Source organism: Hyperolius riggenbachi, chromosome 6 (genome assembly GCF_040937935.1).
Source record: "Hyperolius riggenbachi isolate aHypRig1 chromosome 6, aHypRig1.pri, whole genome shotgun sequence".
NCBI classification, from domain to species: domain Eukaryota; kingdom Metazoa; phylum Chordata; class Amphibia; order Anura; family Hyperoliidae; genus Hyperolius; species Hyperolius riggenbachi.
Genome location: NC_090651.1, coordinates 72,653,555 through 72,679,124, shown reverse-complemented (window position 1 = coordinate 72,679,124; position 25,570 = coordinate 72,653,555). Strand labels below are relative to the sequence as shown.

The 25,570-nt window shown below is 45.4% G+C and overlaps 1 protein-coding gene across 1 annotated transcript in view; it reads left to right on the top strand.

Annotated features, from left to right (window-relative positions):
- The first annotated feature begins 5,329 nt into the window (after window positions 1-5,329).
- The window catches only part of TOE1 (target of EGR1, exonuclease), a 77,811-nt gene continuing 57,570 nt past the window's right edge, over window positions 5,330-25,570 (top strand). Inside the window, exon 1 of the mRNA XM_068242525.1 lies at window positions 5,330-5,360. Coding sequence (XP_068098626.1) covers window positions 5,352-5,360 — 9 coding nt within the window. The 5' untranslated portion in view covers window positions 5,330-5,351. The remainder of the gene's footprint in view (window positions 5,361-25,570) is intronic.

Sequence of the window (25,570 nt, the reverse complement as noted above, 5' to 3'; positions counted from 1 at the left end):
ATTATACTCACCTCTTATGAGTTGGGAGGATTATACTCACCTCTTATGAGTTGGGAGGATTATACTCACCTCTTCTGAGTTGGGAGCATTATACTCACCTCTTATGAGTTGGGAGCATTATACTCACCTCTTATGAGTTGGGAGGATTATACTCACCTCTTATGAGTTGGGAAGATTATACTCACCTCTTATGAGTTAGGAGCATTATACTCACCTCTTATGAGTTGGGAGGATTATACTCACCTCTTCTGAGTTGGGAGCATTATACTCACCTCTTATGAGTTGGGAGCATTATACTCACCTCTTATGAGTTGGGAGGATTATACTCACCTCTTATGAGTTGGGAAGATTATACTCACCTCTTATGAGTTGGGAGGATTATACTCACCTCTTATGAGTTGGGAGGATTTTACTCACCTCTTATGAGTTGGGAGGATTTTACTCACCTCTTATGAGTTGGGAGCATTATACTCACCTCTTATGAGTTGGGAGCATTATACTTACCTCTTCTGAGTTAGGAGCATTATACTTACCTCTTCTGAGTTGGAAGCATTATACTTACCTCTTATGAGTTGGGAGGATTATACTCACCTCTTATGAGTTGGGAGCATTATACTCACCTCTTATGAGTTGGGAGGATTATACTCACCTTTATGAGTTGGGAGGATTATACTCACCTCTTATGAGTTGGGAGCATTATACTTACCTCTTCTGAGTTGGGAGCATTATACTCACCTCTTATGAGTTGGGAGCATTATACTCACCTCTTATGAGTTGGGAGCATTATACTCCCCTCTTATGAGTTGGGAGGATTATACTTACCTCTTATGAGTTGGGAGCATTATACTCACCTCTTCTGAGTTGGGAGGATTATACTCACCTCTGATGAGTTGGGAGGATTATACTCAGCTCTTATGAGTTGGGAGGATTATACTCACCTCTTATGAGTTGGGAGGATTATACTCACCTCTTATGAGTTGGGAGGATTATACTCACCTCTTATGAGTTGGGAAGATTATACTCACCTCTTATGAGTTGGGAGGATTATACTCACCTCTTACGAGTTGGGAGGATTATACTCACCTCTTATGAGTTGGGAGGATTATACTCACCTCTTATGAGTTGGGAGCATTATACTCACCTCTTACGAGTTGGGAGGATTATACTCACCTCTTATGAGTTGGGAGGATTATACTCACCTCTTATGAGTTGGGAGGATTATACTCACCTCTTATGAGTTGGGAGGATTATACTCACCTCTTCTGAGTTGGGAGGATTATACTCACCTCTTCTGAGATGGGGGACTTAAACGCACCTCTTTTACTATTCTTTTACTATACTTTAAAAACTCAGATGTTTGCGGTGTGGTAGGAGAGGGCATTGGCATGCTGGAGTGGTTCAGATGCTTTAAAAGATCAGCTGGATGTCTGCAGCTTGGAGGCAGAGTGTGTGGTTGGGGTGGATGGAAAAGCTTCCTTGCATACAAATTACTAACCCAGGATGATGACATTACTAAACATGTATAATCCTTTACAGATTTTACAGATTTGATGGTATAAAAAATTTAATCAAAGATTTATCTACTAAAAATGAAAAAATTAGCAAATGAAACCAATCTGTCAGCTAAATAATCGTCAGCTAGCGGCTTTCATTTGCTAATTCCTGGGCGAGCAGAGAATTGCATGTAAGGAAACTTTTCAGCAAATACTTGCATGCCCCATTAATGTGTTATTGCTGAGATGCTGGTCTTTCTAGATCCTGGCTGAAAAGAGAACTGGTGGTGGCTGGAGTGGTGGGAGGCAGGCAGAATCTGCTTTAGCTTCATGTCTTCCAGTTGAAAAGCCTCTTCAAGGGTTGTTGTGCTTTGTCTATTTTGGAATCCTTGGGAAATTCTGTGATCTTCCTGTTGATGAAGCACTGCAGCAGATGCGGCCTCATGCGCTCCCTGTTGTAAACACACTCTGTGCTTCCATCTTCTGCCAACAGTTCATAGGCGTTTGCGATGGAATGCAGGACGCAAGAGTAGATATCTCCAATGGTGTATGTCTGTTGGTCTACCTGCAGATACTCCATGTTCTTCAGTGGTTCTTCAACATAGCTCTTGTAGCTGCCTTCAATCTGCTGGATGGCCATGTCTCCAAAGACCCAGGTAGAAACACTGTCGGCCACCAGCACCGTTGTTCCATCGCACGCTGTGACAAAGGCATGATGGTGTTGAAGGTCCACGTGAATCTGAACTGTTGGCTGTCTTGTTGGTTTGACATTGAATTCCACTGCTCTGATGCAAGGAAGACCCGTAGCATCCTGAAACTGTTGCTTCAGCAGTAGCACAGCAGCCTTCACCACTCGACGATGGATCATGCCAGTGCCTTGCAGGTCCTTCTTGTCCTCCATGGTCAGCCCCAGGTCTGGCAGCCAAAGCTCTGGATCCCTCTGCTCCCTTCTCTTCACCCTCTGCTTGCTTCTCTTCACCCTCTGCTTTCCTGCCTCGGCCTGGCTGCTGTCAGCTGGCTCACCTCTGCTCCTCTTCTTCGCCTTCCTCTGTGTTCCCGTCACATGTCCTGGGTCCAGTCCCTCCATGATGTAGTCCTAGTCGGTCTATGTCACCTTCTAAACAAAAATCTTATTTTTTTAAGAATACAAACCGTGAATTTCGCCTGGAGAGTCTCAAGCTGCTGCTCTTCAAAATGGCCGACAGCTCTAGACTGACTTCCAACTGCCACCTCCTGACTACCAACTGCCAGGGCTCATGCAGGGAGCTCATGCCGATGATGTCACACTATAGCAGAGCTGAATCCTCTAATGTTTAGACAGAAGAGCCATCTCCCAACCAACCAATAACCTCAATTTCTTACATTTCTGTACTGTTTACAAGCAAGTAACATCTAAGCAATTTTGCTACAGAACCACCATCACAAATAACTGTAAAATGTAAAATACATACATATAAAATGTACATTTCTCCCAGTGTAAGAGGAGCTATAAATTCCGTATTTCTTATGTTGCTGTCGTTCAAAGTAGGAATTAAAAAGCTGACAGATTTTGTACTAGTCCATGTCCTCATGGGTGATTCTCAACATTGCCTTTATTCTTTTCAATAGTACTTCCTGGAAAAGATTCATACAAAGATGTTAGCCAGCTTTCCAGCTCTTTTGCACATTATTTTGGCAGTTGGACTGAGCAACTACAGTAAGTGTATTAATAAATAAATGAATAAGAATCCTCTGTTAGGAGATGGACTAGTCCAAAACCTGATAGATCTGTCAGATTTTCACTACCTACTATAAGTGACGGTAACAGAGGAAAAAAAGGAATAGTGCATTTTATTTTGGGGAAAAATATTTGTATGTATTTAAAATTTTACAACTATTGTGAAAGTTGTCCTTTGATAATTGCATTCTAATTTAAGATATTATTGTAATCAATGTAAGTTTAAAAAGCTATCTGTTTTCTTGAATATTTTTTTTGTCATTTAGTAGGTAACCTCTTGAGAATTTATCACACTTTATGTATAAATTGTGTTCAGTTAGTACCAGTTTGTTAATAAATATAAATGTTAGTCTAACTTTCCATCTTACAGCAGAACTCCTCTATTCCACTAAACATTATCTTTTCCCACTCGCCATTGTTAAATGAGCTTAAAGAGAACCAAAGACAAATAAAATAACATATTTATACATACCTGGGGCTTCCTCCAGCCCCATCAGCCTGGATCGCTTCCACGCTGCCTTTCTCCGCTGCCTCTGTCTGCCGGTACCGGGTCCCGTTATTTTGGCCAGTCGACGCAAGCGCAGTGCGCTCCCTCCATACTGCGCATGCGTAAAGAGACGGAGGGAACCCCTGTGAATGCGGAAAACTGGCCGCATCCGGCGGAAGTGACGGGACCCGGTACCGGCGATGGAGGACGGCAGCGTGAGAGCGATCCAAGCTTATGGGGCTGGAGGAAGCCCCAGGTATGTATAACATCTTTTTTTCATTTTAACTTTGATCGTCTTTGGTTCCCTTTAAATATGGGCATACATTGCAACATGTAACAGGTAGAATAGCTGTCATGTGACCAATGGAGCCTTTGTGTGACAGCAGCACACTACTAGGCAAAGCCAGCGGCCAAGTCAGTCACGGCATTTATGGAGCCAGACTCAAAATCATGAATCAAAATAAAGTGTTTCTCCATCCAAACCTATTTGGTTTTAAATGTGCAAGCAAATCTGTCATCCCAGCTACAGCCGGCAGGATAGGTATGTGGGTATACAGCTCACCAAATAGCAACTTTACACAATATTCAACCTCTAGACATATGTCATGCTATGAAAAACCTTGCTTCTTAAAAATGTAAATATTTTCCCCAAAATATAATTGTTTGACGGGGGTCTTCTACTTTTCACTTTTTTTTAACCTTTTCACTACCTTAGTGTGCTGCTAATACATCCCTTATAGAGTTCACTGTCCCCTGATCTGCAATAGCAGATTAACCATCTTAAAGGAAAAAGCGGAAAAAAATATACATACCTAGGCATCCTGGTCAGCCATTCAAGGCTGGATATACACTTTATCCACCCCTAGGCCAACTTTCTTGTTGCTCCCCTTCTATGTAGAGCAGCTGTCCTTCCATTCCATGAGCAGCCCCTTCTTCCATGTACAGCAGTCCTTCTCATATTACTCTCCATTGGGCAGCTGCTCCTCTCTTACATTTGTTTAATCTGTTTTAGCCCTGATGCATTAAGGTGTACCTGAGATGGGACCCCCGCAATAAAATATACATACCTGGGGCTTCCTCCAGCCTGATCACTCCAACGCAATCCTCTTCTCCTTCTCCATTTGACCACTACTTGCCCCGGGAAGTCTGTCAGTCGGGGCCAGTCGGCGCATGCGCAGTCTGGCCAAGTGCGCTCCTCTGTCTCGCTCCTGTCACCGGGAGTTTTCTGCTCCTGTGCAATAGTATTACGCAGAACGCTCGAGGCAACGTGAACGCAGCGGGAGTATGCACACAACCGTGCCACACATGCGCAGTTTACTCCAGACTCTATCTGGGGCCAATTGTGGAAAAACGAGGAGATGGGGGGACACCCTGGGAGCTATCAGGCTGGAGGGGGCTGGAGGAAGCCCCAGGTATGTGTATTTTAATGCTAATCCCCCATCTCAGGTTCCCTTTAAAGCGTAATTCCACTCTTGCTGAAAATGTGCTGCAAGCGTGTAAATGTAATGTTTCTGAAATAATATATTTATTTGTGTTTACAGTCAAAACCGACTCTGAAGACAAACTGCCGGATGTAGTTATTTTCCACACCTGCTGCAACTGAGTGACTGGAAGCAGTAAGGACATGCCCAAGTTGACGGACTGCGTTAGGATCATGGAGGAGGTACTGTGTGTTTTTGTTCTTAGAATCATTGGGGCATATTCACTAAAGCATGGTAAAATTGCCATGTGCCGTATGCCAACGGCAATTTCACCAGTACTTACTCCAATGTAGCCCACATGTAGCAATTATAGCAACCCATATTACATAGGTAGTGTGCTATGCAATTTTACCATCTTGTGAATACGCCCTAAGGCATTTAAAGGCACAGGCTTTACAGGTGCAGTCCTGGAGTGCCATTTAATGTCCTGGGTGCACTACTATGCTACTCTCAGCTGTGAGCAGTGTACAGCAGAGTGCTTTGCATGTGATGTGTAGGATCACAGACCCGCCCCCTCTCCTGGTTAGTATGTGTACCATTTACAAACACACAAGGTTATCCTGCGCTCCAAAACAGGGTCACACAATCACAGATGATTCCCCTTTGAAAGTTCCAGCAATGCAGCGCTCCAATGATGGGGTGGTTGGCAAACGACTAGAAAAAGAGGGAGCGCGCCATAGTGCATTAAACGTTTCAGGGGGTATTTATTGACACATACAAGTTGTACTTACAAACATGCAGATTAAAAGCGCATATCAGCGGACAGCCAGCCGCTTCCCTCAGTGGTGGAGTGAAGCACGCTGTGGCCAGCAGCGTGATTTTCCGATGTCCTGAACTCCGTCTTGCTGGGGGGGTGGGCGTGGCTGGATTCAGTAAGCGTGTGACGTCATGACGCGTTTCGGCGCGCTGCGCCTTCGTCAGATGACGTCTACACGCTCAGGATGGCTTACTTATGGTCGCTCTTCGCTGGGTCCCCGTGGCGACTGCAGCAAGCTAAAACAAACTTTATTGTTCCACAACGTGGGGAGGGGAGGTGGGTATGTTAGCCAGCACGTCTACCTCCACCACTGTAAACAAGTCTAATCTAATTCAATTGAACACATAATAGATAAATACATATAGAAACAATAAATAAATAGATGGATAAAAGAAAGTTTTGTATATATAAACCTATAAAACATGGAGATTAAAAAAAAAAAAAAAAAAATATATATATATATATATGTATATGCATTAGAGACAATAAAACAAGTCTATACGGAAAACTTAAATAAAACAAGTCTATACGGAAGACTTCAACAAATTATCTATATAAACTACACATCCTACTACACAAAGCCAAAACTGTCGCTGATGGCAAAAATACGCAGCTGGTGCAGCTGCCTATGGGCTTCGTGTTCAGGACATCATAATCCTTTTCCCATTGGCACAATTGATTATTGCCTAGCTAAATGGCTGGTAGATCTATGTTTTTATGCTTATGCTTAAATAAATAAATAAATAAGTGGATGTGGGGAAAATAGAAAGGGGGGGGGGGGAAACGCTTTTCCTTTGGACCTGGTCTCGCCCACACATTAAATCATCGGGGGGCTAGTTGGGGGGCTGAGAGACACACTGCTCTGGGTTCTAGTTGGCAGTGGGGGTAATAGTATGTGGAACAGATATTAGTGGACGTGTGGAGAAATATATATCTAATATTCACTGGTATGCACATGAGGAATTTCTAAGCCAAATATGCAATGGTCACAGGACCTGTGGGGGGTCAGGTGGTGACTGGGAAGTGGGCACCAAGGGTGGGAAGGGGGGAGGGGGGGGAAAGAGGGGGGTGGGGAGAGGAATGAGGGGGGGGGGTTTATGACAGGTGTGGAGCTGGGGGGGGGGGGGGGGGAGGGGGGGAGGGGAGGGAAAAAGGAGGGTGAAGGAGGGGGGAGGGTAAACAGAGGTGGGGGGGGGGATGGGTGTGGGGGTGCCAAATGGATGTGGGGATCTCATTTGATTCCCCTTTCTAGTGCAGGCAGAGTTGCCTCATTATAGAGGGAATTGGTGGGTGCCTGTCTAAACCTGTATGGTATTGAATGTCCTAAGAGGAGGAAGTTACAGGTGGTCCCATATTGAATGGAATGGGTTCAACCGTAGGGGAGGGAAGGGAAAAGAATGCAACCTGCTATGGACCATGCCTATAATACAGTATACTTACCACCCTCATCTAGTGTATAGTTCTGCTAGTATGGGGAAGCTGAGGGAAAGAAAGGAGAAGAGGGATCAAATTAATATACATAGAATCACAACTTGTCAAATCTAACATAAAGTTGTTCTATCACAGATAAGTCGATATCTCCAGGCCTTCATTCAGACCCTTCGGACTGAGGGTATCCAATTTAAAAATCCAGAAGGTTTCCCTCTCACAGAGCCTCCGGTATCTCTGTCCTTGCAGTAAAGTTTTGGGGATCAGTTCTAGACCTATAATCTGTAGTGTATCAACCGTACTGTTGTGATGCTCCTTGAAATGTCGTGGGACACTGTGTTTTTCTACTTCATCTAATATGTTCCTTTTGTGCTCACCCAGTCTCTGCCTGAGGGGTCTGGTTGTTCTGCCCACATAAAACTTTGGACAGCCACAGGTCAAAAGGTACACCACATGATCACTCCCACAGTTTACGAAATCCTTCAGTTTATGTATATGATTATTTTCATCTACTACCTCAGTGGCTCTGTGTCTGATGAAAGGACAACACCCACATCTCTTCACATTACATCTGTAGGAGCCTTTCAGTGAGGGAAACATGCTATCCGATTTTGCGGTCTTCTTCTTAACGTTACTGGGGGCTATAGTGTTCTTGATAGACATTGCTTTCCTAAAAATGACAGATGGGTTCTCTGGAATTATGTCCCTCAATATGGGGTCTTGCCTCAGGATGGGCCAGTTTTGAACCACTATGTTTTTTATTGTTTTGGAAGCTTCAGTGTACGTGGTGATGAAGGATAGATCAGAGTGATTATTATTAGGGGTACTGGCATTTTCCTTAGGTTTGGGCCTGACTCTGTACTCATCGAATAAGTTCTTTATATGTTCAGACTTATACCCCTTATCTGTGAATTTTTTAGAGAGTATTTCACCCTGCTCAACATAGTCATTGTCAAAAGTGCAGTTGCGTCTGAGCCTACAGAATTGGCTCTTAGGGATATTCTGTATCCATTTTCGATTATGGCAACTAGTTGCATGCAGGTATGAATTACCTGCTGTTGGTTTAAAGTGGGTTTTAGAACATATCAAACCTTCATCATTGGCAAATAACTCCAGATCTAAAAAAACCAAACTATCGCTAGAGAGAACATGAGTGAAGCTCAGACCAAAGGTGTTATTGTTACAGTACATCACAAATTCTTCAAACCCTTGGACACTGCCGTCCCAAATCAACAAGATGTCATCGATATACCTGGTGTAAAACACCAGGTGTTTGCTGAAAGGATTAGAGGACCAGATGTGTAAATTTTCCCAGTAGGCCATGTACAAGTTGGCAAAGCTGGGGGCGAATCCTGCCCCCATCGAAGTTCCGCAGGTTTGTAAATAAAGTTTGTTCATGAAGCTAAAATAGTTGTGTGAGAGAGCAAATTGGAGTAGGTCTAAAATGAACTGGCCTTGCAAAGTGGGGAGGGAACAATCCTGTATAAGAAAATATTGCACCGCCTCTAAACCCTTTTCATGAGGAATACAGGTGTAGAGTGATGCAACGTCTAATGAGGCCCAAAGAAAACCTTTATCCCACCTATAGTTCTGTAGCATGTCCATCACATGCAGAGAATCACGGGTGTAAGATTGTGACTCCAGAACCAGAGGTTGTAAGAAGTGATCCACATAGGAGGATATGTTTGAAACCAACCCCTCCATTCCAGCTACAATCGGTCTTCCTGGGGGTTGGGTCGTACTCTTGTGGATTTTTGGAATGTGATAAAAATATGGAACAGATGGATGATTGGGAACTAAAAACCTTTTCTCGTGATCATTAACAATATTATTCAGATATGCCTTATTCACCAATTGTTGCAACTCGTCCTTGTATATAATAGTGGGATCTGTGGGAAGTAGTTGGTAAGTGGACCCATCTGTTAAAAGTCTCAGCCCTTCATTCTGATAGTCCACAAAGTCCACCAAAACAATCCCTCCCCCCTTATCTGCTTGCTTAATTACAATTTCCTTATTTTCTGTGAGTTGTTTCAAGGCGTTCTTTTCGACAGCATTCAAGTTGTGTCTATATTGTGGCCTTTCTTTACATAAATTTTTAAAATGGTCCAACACTACTTGATAATAGATGTTAACAAACTGACCCTTGGAGTGGGAGGGATAGAACACTGATTTGGGCCTAAAGTTGGTTTGTTTGACATTAGTGTTGGATATATACTGCAACCAATCCTCCTCTATTCCGAGCAGAGTGCCACTGCTGTCCATTTGTGCATTCTCTTCGCTATTAGTGGCCACGGGTTCATTTATTGGTGTCTCCCCTATATCCCCAAAAGGTGTAATGATGGACTGAGCTCCTTTTTTGGACGCGAAGAAGCGTTTGAGGGTTATTGACCTGATGAACCTGTGGAGATCTTTGTATAGTTGGAATTCATCAGGCCTAGCTGAAGGGGCAAAATTGAGACCTTTTTTAAGGAGCGATTCCTCTTCACGGGTCAGAACATGAGAGGACAGATTGAATATCTTTGTGGTGGACTGATGGCTGTCTAGGATTCTACGTTTCTTTTTTCTTTCTTGGACGGCTCTTCCTCCTCTACACCCCCTTCTACCTCTTCTAGTCCTCTTTTTCTCAAGCTCACTTGGGCTGGAGGGGGTCCCGATACTAAAAAATGCTGGTGGTGGTCCTGGCCTGGGTCCCTTATTCCTCCTTCTGGGCTAATGGCTCTCAAGAAGGACCCTATATTGATTGGGGGCTGAGCTCCCTGTTCCTGGGCAACTGATTCTCCAGTTTCTACTGGGTCAGTAGTGATGGTCTTAATTCCTGATGTAGGGGGCTGACCTTGGTCAGATCTCTTCGAGATCGCGCCCTCTCTTTCTCCCCTCATTCTTTCTCTAAACCGCTCTAAATACCCCGATACTGTGTGACTGGTGTTCCTGGGGTGTTCAGCATTTTCAGAGTGCCTATGATAGGTGGACTGTCTAGCTGGACCTCCTTTAGTCTTTGGGAGTTTCTGGGGGGTCGATGGTCTGACGGGGCCTTCTCTGCTCTTATGGGGTTTCTGGGGGGTGAATGATCTAGTAGGGCCTCCTGTGGTTCTCATTTTTACCGGGTTTACACCCATAAATCTATCATTAACAGAGGGTTTCCCTCTGTCTTTATATTGGTTGCTCCTCCCTCTGTTTTCATGATACTTTGTCTTCCTGTAATGGTCTGGGGGATGATCATATTTATATGGTCGCTTTCTTATGATATGTGAACCATATTGTGTCCTCTTAGGGGATGTAGATCGATATGTGCCTTCCTCCAGGGGTCCCTCTCTTTTCTCTACTGGTCCTCGGTTAGGGCCACTGTCTACGGGTGTTCTATGCGGGGCCCTAGAGAGATATTTCACTCTGGGGGATTGGTGATTCATGGGCACCCCGGGCTTCAGTGATTTGTTGTTCAACTGAGTCCAGTTGAAGATATTCCCAGTCGCATAATCTGTTCTGTCTCTTTCAAATTTCTTTAATTTTTTGCTGATGAGTTCAGACTCTAATGTGGTAGTGGCTGTTTCAATTTTAGTTTTCCACTCTCTGAACTCATCCATAGAGTTATATCTGTTGAGATCTGACTCTATTTCTGGGATGACTTTGCGGACTCTGGCTAGATTCCGTTCACGTTGGACTACCACAATCTTCATCCACTTCTCAGAGCATTCAATGGATGCTTCTTTCCATATTAAATGCAAGTCTGGATCTAGAAAGTCACAGTCCTTTTTGTTCCTCATTCCCCTGGGAGCAATTTGCTCCGTAATATATTCTGAGAGAAATGAGGAATCTATCCATTGCATACTCTCATATCTCTGAGCATTTTCTAGCTCTCTAAACAATGAAATCATGCGTGTTACATTGGTCTGGTGATCCAGATTTTCCAGTGGGACCGACACCGGCGTGGTTTTAAGGTGTGGGTCACTGGCAACCCTATTTACTATCTGTTTCATATTATCACGTATCTCAGTTTTTAATTTGTCCCATTTGGAAGTTATCACATTACCCATCCGGGTGGTCTCCATCTTGATCGTGATACACCTGTGGATGGGTGCTGCAGAATGCTGTCCCAAATCAGCAGAGGTAGACTTTTACAAACACACAAGGTTATCCTGCGCTCCAAAACAGGGTCACACAATCACAGATGATTCCCCTTTGAAAGTTCCAGCAATGCAGCGCTCCAATGATGGGGTGGTTGGCAAACGACTAGAAAAAGAGGGAGCGCGCCATAGTGCATTAAACGTTTCAGGGGGTATTTATTGACACATACAAGTTGTACTTACAAACATGCAGATTAAAAGCGCATATCAGCGGACAGCCAGCCGCTTCCCTCAGTGGTGGAGTGAAGCACGCTGTGGCCAGCAGCGTGATTTTCCGATGTCCTGAACTCCGTCTTGCTGGGGGGGTGGGCGTGGCTGGATTCAGTAAGCGTGTGACGTCATGACGCGTTTCGGCGCGCTGCGCCTTCGTCAGATGACGTCTACACGCTCAGGATGGCTTACTTATGGTCGCTCTTCGCTGGGTCCCCGTGGCGACTGCAGCAAGCTAAAACAAACTTTATTGTTCCACAACCTGGGGAGGGGAGGTGGGTATGTTAGCCAGCACGTCTACCTCCACCACTGTAAACAAGTCTAATCTAATTCAATTGAACACATAATAGATAAATACATATAGAAACAATAAATAAATAGATGGATAAAAGAAAGTTTTGTATATATAAACCTATAAAACATGGAGATTAAAAAATATATATATATATATGTATATGCATTAGAGACAATAAAACAAGTCTATACGGAAAACTTAAATAAAACAAGTCTATACGGAAGACTTCAACAAATTATCTATATAAACTACACATCCTACTACACAAAGCCAAAACTGTCGCTGATGGCAAAAATACGCAGCTGGTGCAGCTGCCTATGGGCTTCGTGTTCAGGACATCATAATCCTTTTCCCATTGGCACAATTGATTATTGCCTAGCTAAATGGCTGGTAGATCTATGTTTTTATGCTTATGCTTAAATAAATAAATAAATAAGTGGATGTGGGGAAAATAGAAAGGGGGGGGGGGGGAAACGCTTTTCCTTTGGACCTGGTCTCGCCCACACATTAAATCATCGGGGGGCTAGTTGGGGGGCTGAGAGACACACTGCTCTGGGTTCTAGTTGGCAGTGGGGGTAATGGTATGTGTACCATTCCTGAGTCACTCACTCTAAAGGTAGTCCCTAAACATACAATTTGCTGAACGATCTTTTATGAATGATTCTTTGTATGAACGATTGGAAATGATCGTTTGGTGCGACTAATGGACAAAAATCTCCTAACCAACCCAATCAGATTAATGAAATTGATCACATTTTCAGATCTATCAAGTTTTGTCCATTAGTGGTCCCAAACAATAATTTCCGATTGTTCATGCAAAGAATCGTTTGTAAACAATTGTTTGGCAAATTGTATAGTTATTGATCATTTTAATGGTGGCCATTATTGATCCAACCTATTCATCCACTCTTACCATTTCTATGTAAATAAAGATGGCCACTAACGATCCAATTTCTAGCGAAAAATCATTTGAGTGATCGCATAATTCTGATTGGAAGTGAAATATCGTAATGTATTGTTCACTACACCATCAATGAACCAATATTTGCTTCCTATCTATCACAACCGACAGGAAAATCCAAATTTTGGTTCAACGAAAATCCAATCTCAAGATTTTTATAATTTTTTTACAACCAATCTGATCAGAATTATCTGATCGATCAAACAATGTTTCGCTAGAAATTGTAATGTTAGTGGCCTCCTTTATGAGTTTTGTAAATGATTCATTCAATGTATTCACTTAATTTACCTGTATGCTACATAGATGTATAAGATTGCATCATTAGTGGCCACCTTATGTCTGTGTGACAGCAGAGCTGCCTGGGACTCTTCTCATGGCTGCTTGTTGTCATCAGGATACCACCATCATCATCAGGTATATATGCTGGTGACTGTGGCCAGATCTGTAATCATCAGGCAAATAAACACACCCACTCACTGAAAGCAGCAGCCACTCGGCCCAAACACATTGCTTCCAGCGAGTGCAAACAGGTGAGCAAGCATTGAACCTGTAAAAGAATGCAGACTCAACTCGGAAGTATTGTATTTTTTGGACTAACTTTATCTCTCCCAAAAGTGGGGGAAAAAAGTCAACGCGTCTTATAGTCCAAATGTATGGAGTTCCTGACTTGTGAACGCCTCCCAATATGAACTTCCCACCCGCCACAATGTCGAGGACTCCCTGTACTAGGCCCATGCAGAGGGGACACAAAGGGGCATAGAGAAGGACACAAGGGGAGACAAAGGGGCATAGAGGAGGGCACAGGGGGACACAAAGGGGCATAGAGGACACAGGGGGAGACAAAGGGGCAAAGAAGAGGACTCAAGGTGGACAGAGGAGGACATAAGAGGTACAAGGGGGCATAATCCACAAGATGCGCCTTCACCATGGATGCACCAGGTTTAGTATATATATTTTTCCCCCCGTTTTTTGTCCTCTAAACCTAAGTGCTTCTTATGCTCAGGGGCGTCTTATAGTCTGAAAAAATACGGTATTTGGCCAATCAGAGGATGCAAGAAAACAAAAATGACCAAACACAAGTGTCCCCGGACATCACTGGTTTCCTCATCCTCAATCACCTTGTCCAGTGCTTCTGTTTTTCTGAGGTAACTTCAAAGGAAGTTTCCACAATGTAGCGCATCTCACGCTTCCCCTCCTCTGTGTGTGTTTGTTACTGTCATGTGCACAATGTTTCTGCTGCCATGTAAGTATAGATCTGTAATAATGGTACTGTACAATCTTTGTTATTCAACACCTATGGGAATTGGCATATGCCAGTTAAAAGTATTCTGTTTAGGAGATACCATTAAAAATAGGCCTAATACTGCACTATACCTCTTATTATACCCTCGCCATAAACTCTGTATTAATGTTGAAATACAGCAATTAAAAACAAATTAAGACAACTCAGTGTAACCGAGGCAAACCTCAGGTCAAAAATCAAATACTTGCCGTAGGGGGGAGGGGTTAAGTGTTAGGAATCGGTAGGGGGAGGCTTAAGGATCAGGCATCGATAGTGGGAGGGTTAAAGTTGATTATTATTATTTAGTGTTTATATAGCGCCGACATCTTCCGCAGCGCTGTACAGAGTATATATAGCCTTGTCACTAACTGTCCCTCAGAGGGACTCCTATGTTTATGTATGTATCGTGTAGTGTATGCATCATAGTCTAGGCCCAATTCAGGGGGAAGCCAATTAGGTGGAAGACACGGGGAGAACATACAAACTCCTTGCAGATGCTGACCTGGCTGGGATTCGAACCGGAGACCCAGCGCTGCAAGGCGAAAGCGCTAGCCACTATGCCACCGTGCTAAAGGGATACTTCAGTGATTTAATGAAGCCAGTTTTACTTACCTGGGGCTTCTTCTGCCCCCCTGCAGTCACTATGTGCCCACCGCAGTCCTCAATGATCCTCCAGTCCTCCGCCACAACTCAGTTTCGCTTTCGGCAACTGAGCCTGTCGCTGGCCATTGGGCATGCATGGCCCTGGCCGTGCGTCCTCGTTCACGCTCCCCTCTCTGGTAGCATTCTGCATAGGTGCAGTAGAGATCTTCTCATACTGCTCTGGGCGCTCCCAGTGACAGGACCGCGAACGAAGATGCGTACAGCCACGGCCACTCAGGTGCAGTGGCCAGTGACAGACTCAGTCACCGAAAGTGAAACTGAGCCACAGCAGGGGACCGAAGGATCTTTGAGGACCGGCACTGGGTGACTGCAGGGGCCCGGTAGAAGCCCTAGGTAAGTAAAACTGGCTTTTTTTAACCACCTTTTAAAGGTTAGGCATCGGTAGAGGGAGGGTTAAGGGTTAGGCTTCGGTAGAGGGAGGGCTAAGGCTTAGGCATTAGGCACCTATAGTCGCTTCCTATACTGTGGCCCCTATACCTGGCTACCTATACTGTGGCATCTATACCTGGCTACCTATACTGTGGCCCCTATACCTGGCTACCTATACTGCGGCCCCTATACCTCGCTACCTATACTGCGGCCCCTATACCTCGCTACCTATACTGCGGCCCCTATACCTCGCTACCTATACTGCGGCCCCTATACCTCGCTACCTATACTGCGGCCCCTATACCTCGCTACCTATACTGCGGCCCCTATACCTGGCTACCTATACTGTGGCATCTATACCTGAGTACCTGTAGTGTGGCACCTATACCTGGCTACCTATACTGGGGGGACTAAATAACACATCGCATATAATTGTCTCGAACCCCCTGGTGGGGGTGCTATTTTACTCCCTCCCCTGGGAGCAATTTAGTCTAGAAACTGCCGATTGGAAGCTTTGAAAGCGCACCCTGCATCACTCACATGGGGGAGACTTGGTGGGGGGCTTATACTCACCATTGGCGTGCTGATCCCTTGTTGTGTATTGCTTAGCATCCCCAGTGTCTTCTTCCATGTCCCTCGGTTGATCTGCTTCTCCCTCAGCGATGACTTGTTCCCCGGTGACCGGTGTTGATGATGCCAGGGTCATGCAGCATCAACATCTGACGGCAAACTATTTTTATTGAATTCAATACAATAACCTGTATTGAATTCAATATTGAAAAAAATGGTTACAAAAAAATGCTTGAAAATTATTTGAAATTAATGGAACCACTTTTTGCACTGAAATCCTGGGGAAAGTGAACACCAGGGAGGTTAAATATTCTTTGACTGTGAAGACATTTCACATATACTCTATATTTATTTAGCATTTTCCAATGCTTTAAAGCAGTGTTTCTCAACATTTTATTGGTATGTACCCCTTTTAAAACCCTGAACTCACCAAGTACCCCCTAGCATAGTAAACATTATCACAAGTACCCCTTGACTAATATATATTTAATCGTAGTACATGATAATTAGTTAAAAACTATTTCCAAGCATTTACTACTGCATTTAATTAACTAAAATACTAATTTGGTGTTGTTTAAATAAGATTTATAATTTTCTAAAACTCTAAATTGGTTATTCTTGGTTAAGTATATCAAGCCCAAGTACCCCCTGGAACCATCAGGAGTACCCCCTGGGGTACGCGTACCACACGTTGAGAACCTCTGCTTTAAAGGATACCTCAACTGACATGTGACATGATGAGATAGACATGGGTATGTACAGTGCCTAGCACACAAATATCTATGCTGTGTTCCTTTTCTTCTTTCTCTGCCTGAAAGAGTTGAATATCAGGTATGTAAGTGGCTGACTCAGTCCTGACTCAGGCAGGAAGTGACTACAGTGTGACCCTCACTGATAATAAATTCCAACTATAAAACACTTTCCTAGCAGAAAATGGCTTCTGAGAGCAAGAAAGAGATAAAAAGGGGAATTTCTTATCAGTGAGGGTCACACTGTAGTCACTTCCTGTCTGAGTCAGGACTGAGTCAGCCACTTTCATACCTGATATTTAACTCTTTCAGACAGAGAAAGAAAAAAAAGGAACACAGCATAGTTATTTGTGTGCTAGGCACTGTACATACACATGTCTATCTCATTACGTCACATTTCAGTTCGGGTATCCTTTAAGTGATGTGAGAGTGAGTGATGCTGCCTGGCCGGCCGTCTGTCCGCCGCACGTTCGCCTGGCTGCTTGGGTGTGAAGGCACTACTTCAAAAAGTTTTCTATCAGCAGCGGCTTCCTGCAGGAAGTCCCCATGCTCACTGCTCCCTTTCTTCTTCCTTGCCCTTCCTTTCCATTACAGGCAGGCTGCAGGGCCAATAGGAAATGCCTTAAAGGACCCATCTGAGGGGAAAAATAAATCTACTTACCTGGGGCTTCCTCCAGCCGATCTGTCCCTCGCCGCAGCTCCGGCGTCCGGGGTCTCCTCCGATGCAGACGCCTGGTCAACATCTTCTGTGCCTGCATGCGGCCGCGCCAGAAGCAATCTGCAGGCGCAGAAGATGCCGACCTGGCGAGTTCCGGAATCTACAAGGGAGGAGAACCCAGGACACCGGAGCTGCGAGAGGGACAGATCGGCTGCCAGGGGCAGGAGGAAGCCCAAGTAGGTCTGCAGAAAAAAAGGAACACAGCACAGTTAATTTGTGTGCTAGGCACTGAACATACAAGTCTATATCATCATGTCACCTCTGGTATGCTTTAAAGGGATACTGTAGGGGGGTCGGGGGAAAATGAGTTGAAGTTACCCGGGGCTTCTAATGGTCACCCGCAGACATCCTGGGCCTGCGCAGCCACTCACCGATGCTCCGGCCCCGCCTCCGGTTCACTTCTGGAATTTCAGACTTTAAAGTCTGAAAACCACTGCGCCTGCGTTGCCATGTCCTCACTCCCGCTGATTTCTTCTCCACAGTCAAGCCAGCACCATCTGTATATAATAGCTCTTTTATTGTAGCATGACAGACGTATTCACAGCTGTGAATACGTCTGTCATGCTACAATAAAAGAGCTATTATATACAGATGGTGCTGGCTTGACTGTGGAGAAGTTGTCGGGACGTCTGAGGTGCAGAGACGTTGCAAGCCTGAGCACATCGATTAATCCCCTCCTTGGGTGCTTGCTTCACACTGATCTTGACTCACTCCCGCTGATGGCACCAGGAGCGTACTGCGCAGGCACAGTATGGTCTGTGCCTCCCCCGTGCGCTCCTAGTGACATCAGGGGAAGCGAGGACACGGCAACGCAGGCGTAGTGGTTTTCAGACTTTAAAGTCTGAAATTCCAGAAGTGAACCGGAGACGGGGCCGGAGCATCGGTGAGTGGTTGCGCGGGCACAGGATGTCTGCGGGGGACCATTAGAAGCCCCGGGTAAGTTCAACTCATTTTCCCCCGACCCCCCTACAGTATCCCTTTAAGGCTGTTCCACTCCGCCCCTTAAAGTCCCGCCCCCCCACAAGCATGCTGACAACTCCTGACCTGCTACAGACCATCACCACCTGGAGTGAGTGATGCAAGCAGCTGTTCGGCTGTGGCGCCTATTAACCTCCCTAGCGGTATTGACAGATATATCCGTTCATACAAAACATTCTGTGAACAGTATAAACGTGCTTACACATCAATACTTTCCTGCACTGTATACTAGACCCTTGCTTGACACATTTTGGCAAGTTACAGGAAAAGTTATAAAAATGTACTATCACTTTTTTGCACAGAAATTCTGGGGAAATTTAACGCCAAACACCAAAGAAAATGCTCACTGACAGACAGCACTCTGCCACTTATGTAGTCTACAGACTGCTTGTCAGCCAATAGGAAGTGCAAATACATTGCACCTGGTCTGCAATACTCAATTAAGCAGAGGCTGTGCAATACAGCCAATCGTTGAAGAGGGAGGGCTTCAGTAACCTATAGACAAAGGCTATATGCTAGCAGGGGGCACCAACGTGCAGGAATCTCCCCCTCACCCCCCCCCCCCTTTCCTAACTAACCTGTATAAGGAGCTACAAATGAAATAAAATATGCAAACACTAGTCCACATGACAGGCCGGGGCCCCGAGCACTGCCACTACTCAGGACAAGCATGTAGTATTGCCCAGTATAGCTAGTAAAGTAGCTAGTAAAGTACCCCAGTATAGCTAGTATAGTGCCCAGTATAGGTAGGTAGTGCCCCAGTATAGCTAGTATAGTGCCCAGTATAGCTAGTATAGTGCCCAGTATAGCTAGTATAGTGCCTAGTATAGTGCCCAGTATAACTAGTATAGTGCCCAGTATAGCTAGTATAGTGCCCAGTATAGCTAGTATAGTGCCCAGTATAGCTAGTATAGTGCCCAGTATAGCTAGTATAGTGCCCAGTATAGCTAGTGAATTGCCCCAGTATAGCTAGTATAGTGCCCAGTATAGCTAGTATAGTGCTCAGTATAGCTAGTATAGTGCCCCAGTATAGCTAGTAAAGTGCCCAGTATAGGTAGGTAGTGCCCGGTAACGTGCGTCGCCCCTTTGGAGCTGCTCAGATATAGTATAGGAGCAGCAGAAGTTCTGTGTTTTTATTTGATCTAGGTTCACTTCCTGTTGTAGCTTGATTGAACCTCAATGAGCTTCTTATCTGTAGTGTCCTCCCTCCCCCTTTGACATTGACACTGCTGTAAATGATCATAATCTGACACAAACCTCTCCCTAATGCTGGGTACACATGTTACGTTTTTCGTGCGATAGATGAAAAACGAATAAAGATAAGAGAATCGAGTGTGAAGTTGTGCCGAAAACACGATCGGGTGGCTAAATCGCACAAAAAAAAGTAACGTGTGTACCCAGCATAAGGGAGGTTTGTATATGATGCCTTTGTGGGGGGCAGCTGTGAGCCTTTATGTACATATTATGATCTTTAACCTCCCAGGTCTACACAGGTACCTCCATCTTACTTATTTGTATACAGCAGAAACGCAATATAAACAAAGCAGCTGCGGTGTTATTATGCACCCCTGACTGGATGCCGTAATAATGCATGCTGGAAGATATAGTCCATAAGTATGACTATATGTCTCGTCTGGTAGATGAATGGACTACATCTCAAGGCATGAATTACGATGGCTGGGGACACACAACATCGCTGCAGCTGCTTTGAACTGCATTTATGTGGCACATTTCTAGATTGTGAGCTTCTCTGAGGACAGTAAAGTGCTGCAGAAGAAGTCAGCGCTATATAAACAAATAATAATGTGGTAGGACATTAGGATTAGGTTGTGAGCTCCTCTGAGGGCAGTCAGTGCCATGACTATGTACAGTGCTGCTGAAAATGCCTAGCGCTTAGCCTCACTAACAACTCAACTTAAAAGTGCGCTTTTGACTCCACCCCCCGTCCATCCAAAATTATAGGCGTCCTGCTTTTTTGGTCATTTTGTCCGTCTAAAATTAAAAATTAGGTTGGCAACCCTGTTCCCCTCTCCTGCTTGCTCCATAATTCACAGCAGCGCTCTTCACGGCTGCTGCCTGTGATGAAGCAGGAAGCAGAGAGCGCCCATAGATAATGGCTTTCCGGTCTGACGCAGATCGCTGCAGGAGCCGCATGGTAAGGTAGGTATGGACGCGCCTTAGATAGGGCACTTCCGGTGCAGCGTACAGCAACGTGGGGAGTGTGAGCTACCCCATAGACTTTCATTAGGCTGTGGTGGGGTGCATTAAATTTACTCCACTGCCCCAGTGTGAAAGGGCCCTGAAGCAACCTGCCCCCAGTAAGAAGTGTGGTCAGAATCTGCCCCTCCATCCCCCACCTTAGTAAGAAGTGCAGTAACATGCAGTCACATGCTGTGCTTCCCCTGCTCTTGATTTAAGGGACACTAATGCTAAGGGAGTCTTTCTCTTTCTCAATCCCCCCCCCCCCCCTCCCCCAAATAGGAAAACATGCAGCGGAGCACAATCGCCTAGTCCAGCATTGGGACCTCTCCTCTAAAGGCTCGTACCCACAACACAAATTCTTGCAAGATTTTTCAGAGGACTAATGAAATGTATTTATTTTTTTTTGCACGAGGAGCGATTGTTTCCATGAGTTCACAAGGCCGGTACATACGTGCGATTGGCCGAATGATGTTTTGTGATGCACGACGATTGCGAGCACCGTGGAGGATCAGATCTTTAAGATCATAGATGACGCCATGTGGCATCTCATGTTCCCGTGGGTAGGAAGATGGATCGGGGAATGATTGTACGTTGGTTGTGAGGTTCCCTGATCCATTTTCTGGCGTCTTCAGGTGAGTATTCAGCTTTAGTCACTGCAGCCTAGCACTGTGCAGAAGTGTCTCTCCATAGACTCCCAGTGCAGGTCATCAGGAGCCTACAGAGAGATGCTGCTGCATGGGATGGGCTGCAGTGAAGGAAAGGATGGATAGGTGGACTGGGTAATTGTGCTCCACTGAGGCTGCTCTGCCAATCAGATTAGGCCTGTTGCCCCCTATATTTTACTGCCTGAATCATTTGAGTCAGGTGACTTCATGGTAGGGCTTGCCTTGTTCCTGATGCACAGATTACAGTAAACCTGAGCTGAGAGGAACCACAGAATTTTTACCTACCTGGAGCTTCTTCCAGCACCCTGCAGTCTGTCAGCTCCTCGATCGCGCCCCCATAGCCGGGAGCATTCTGCACATTTAAAGCTTGTAACTGAGCAGGTGCAGAACGCTCCCGGGCCAAGGGGGCACAGTACTCCGCAACTGGGCCAGCTGTGGACTTTATCAGGGCTGACAGCAGCAGAACGGAGGGGACTGGAGGACACACTACAAGGGGCTGGAGCAGCCCCAGGTAAGTAAAATTCCTGTGGTTCCTCTCATCTCAAGTACACTCTAACTTAAAATATACTTAAAAGCACACCTGGACAGGAAGCTATACATGCCAATATCTGTAGTATGGGGTCCAAATGCCTGCAGATCCCTCTGTTTTGATGGGCTCCTCTCCATTGTACCTTCTTTGTGCCCCATGTGTCACTCTGTAATGAGCGGTTCATGTTCTGTCCAATCCATGCCCCCTGTATGTTAGTGCACAGCCCAGAGTGTTGTGGGCACAGGGATGATGTACAGGGAGCATAGAATGGATACATTTACTGCTACCTCAGCTTTCACATATCTGGCTCTACTCTTAGCTACAGAGGATGGAGCACAATGGAGGGGAGCCCAGCCAAAATAGGGGGGGGGGGGGGGGGGGGAAGCATGCATGTAAGCGAATTGATGCAGTTAGGGTCCAGTTTGCATGGACCTGCAATGTAAGTTGTATGTTTTAACCTAGGTCCAGTTGTTTTAATACAGTGTAAATCCCTTTTTGCATTTGAACTGAGCCTGTGTTGTGGTTTGTATCTTTGGTGGTGGCCACATCTTATGTTCGAGCCCTGGGTGACTGCAGGCAGCAACAGCAGTTGATTTAAAGTGACATCGCCAAGGATTATACTTATTTTTCGATCGATAAAACTGGGGATGTTGTTAATGTGTGGGCTAGTTCTCTTAAAGCAGAACTCCAACAACAGAGAAGGCTGGTAAAATCTGTTACAGGATTCCAAGGAAACGGCTGTCCAGGTATACAGGGCCTGGAAATATGCCGGTGCCAGGCCTCGACCGGATTCCTCAAACGGTCCTGGGCACAGCTACCTGTGATGCACACAAAGCAGCAGTGAGGCAGAATTCTAAAGGTGGCCACATACCATACAATTAAAAGATCCACTTTTTACATCAATTTGAAAAATACGATCAGTTGTCCCAAATTATCGAAAGCCTTTTTTAATTGGTTGGGTAAATCTGATCGAATTTCTCATTTTTATTCATTAAAAGAAGGTTGGGAGTGTTTTTTTTCTGATACATTTTTATGAAAATTGAATGGTGTGTGTGTGGTAGATTGTCAATTACTTGATGTACAGATCCAATCAATTTTTTCCTGAGTTTTCAGTTATTTTATGCATGATTGGGGAAACATTGAACATAGGTGTGTGGTACATTGGTCAGATTTTTTAAATATTACAATCAGAAAAATTGATTGCAATTCTTGAATGGAAAAGATATTTAAAAAATTGTATGGTGTGGCCACCTTTACGGTTACTCATCACCTTTGTACAGAAAGTCCTATATAGCCTGGAATTCTTTCCAGATTGAGCGTCACACAGGATAACTTGAGTGACCCCACCGCTAGCTTAATCCAGAGAGGAGAAGAAATGGGGGAAAAAGCTTTACTGCAGTCTGCCAGGCACATTGATACAGTTTTCTCTTCACCACTTTGCTTCTGTACACTGTACTCACTTATCATTCTCATTGCTATTAGAGAAATTGGTCACCATTTGGATTTTAAAGTAAACCTGTAATTAGTTGGATATGGAGGCTGCCAATGCCATGCTCATCACGCACCCCCCCATACACACACACACTCACACACACACTCACTCACTCACTCACTCACTCACTCACTCACTCACTAACCATCACCATCCAAACTCCTTACAGATAGTGTCCATTGTTTTTTTTGTTTTTGTTTGATTGTTTGTTTTTTTGTTTCACACTTCCAAAAGTTAGAAACTTGGGTTATAAACATATACATGTGACTGCTGCTTGGCCAGACGATGTCATAAATGCCACCCATAATTCTGACAGTAAGTAGTAAAAATGCCACTTGCAGTCAGGGCTGGATTACTATAAAGGCCTGGGCTTTGGAAAGCTGTTGTCTAGAGGGGTGGCTGCGTATGGAAGAGGGGTGGCTGCATATGGAAGAGGGGTGGCTGGCAACGGAAGAGGGGTGGCTGCGTATGGAAGAGGGGTGGCTGCATATGGAAGAGGGGTGGCTGCGTATGGAAGAGGGGTGGCTGGCCACGGAAGAGGGGTGGCTGCATATGGAAGAGGGGTGGCTGCATATGGAAGAGGGGTGGCTGCATATGGAAGAGGGGTGGCTAGCCATGGAAGAGGGGTGGCTAGCCATGGAAGAGGGGTGGCTGCATATGGAAGAGGGGTGGCTAGCCATGGAAGAGGGGTGGCTGCATATGGAAGAGGGGTGGCTGGCCACAGAAGAGGGGTGGCTGCATATGAAAGAGGGGTGGCTGCGTATGGAAGAGGGGTGGCTGCGTATGGAAGAGGGGTGGCTGCGTATGGAAGAGGGGTGGCTGCGTATGGAAGAGGGGTGGCTGCGTATGGAAGAGGGGTGGCTGGCCACGGAAGAGGGGTGGCTGCATATGGAAGAGGGGTGGCTGCATATGGAAGAGGGGTGGCCGCATATGGAAGAGGGGTGGCCGCATATGGAAGAGGGGTGGCTGGCCATGGAAGAGGGGTGGCTGCGTATGGAAGAGGGGTGGCTAGCCATGGAAGAGGGGTGGCTAGCCATGGAAGAGGGGTGGCTGCATATGGAAGAGGGGTGGCTGCATATGGAAGAGGGGTGGCTGGCCACAGAAGAGGGGTGGCTGCATATGGAAGAGGGGTGGCTGGCCACAGAAGAGGGGTGGCTGCATATGGAAGAGGGGTGGCTGGCCACAGAAGAGGGGTGGCTGCATATGGAAGAGGGATGGCTGAATATGGAAGAGGGGTGGCTGCATATGGAGGAGGGAAACTTCCAAGGAAACTATGTGTGAAATAAGGGGGCTGTTATAAATAGATGTTACACATGGAAGATGGGGCACTTCTGGCGCAGTGTACCACAGACTTTCAGTGGAGTGCGTTCAATTTACTGCACTGCCTCCGTGTGTAATGCTCGGTACACACTATGAGATTTTCTGGCAGATTTACGGTCAGATCAATTATTTCCAACATGTCCGATGTGATTTCCGACTTGTCCATTCACTTCTATCGGTAATTGATCAGAAATCAAATCAGACATGTTGGAAATAATCTATCGAACAGTAAATGTGCCAGAAAATCTCAGTGTGTACCTAGCAAAAGGGCCCTCACTAATACTACCCCCCCCCCCCCCCTCTTTATTTTTTACATGCTTTTTTCCCCGTATATTGTTGGATTAAAGAGAGTCTGAAGTCATAATTAAAATGGCTTTTTTCCTTATATATAGCAGGGGCATGTGTGCCCCTGCTAAAACGCCGCTATCCTGCGGCTAAACGAGGGTCCTTTCCCCTCCAAATCCCCCCTGTGCTGCCCGGGGAGCGCTTCCGTGTGAGGCGGGGCTATGAGCTGCAGCCCTGCCTCACACGCGTCTATCAGCTGCGGATCTCCGCCTCTCCCCCGCCCCTCTCAGTCTTCCTTCACTGAGAGGGGCGGGGGAGAGGCGGAGATCCGCCGCTGATAGACGCGTGTGAGGCAGGGCTGCAGCTCATAGCCTTGCCTCACACGGAAGCGCACAGGGGTAGCAAAATCTACGACCAAGTTGGTCGTGATTTTGCAGCGGAGGATTTGGAGTGGAAAGGACCCTCGTTCAGCCGCAGGATAGCGGCGTTTTAGCAGGGGCACACATGCCCCTGCTATATATAAGCAAAAAAGCCATTTTTATTATGGCTTCAGACTCTCTTTAAGTGAACCATGTACTATTATATTGCCTTTTATTATGACACATGACAATGGTATATCCTGCTTAGAGGAACTCCAGTGAAAATAATGTAATAAAAAAGTGCTTCATTTTTACAATAATTATGTATAAATGATTTAGTCAGTGTTTGCCTATTGTAAAATCTTTTAAATCCCTGATTTACATTCTGACGTTTATTACATGGTGACCTTTTTACTGTTGGCAGGTGATGTAGGTGCTG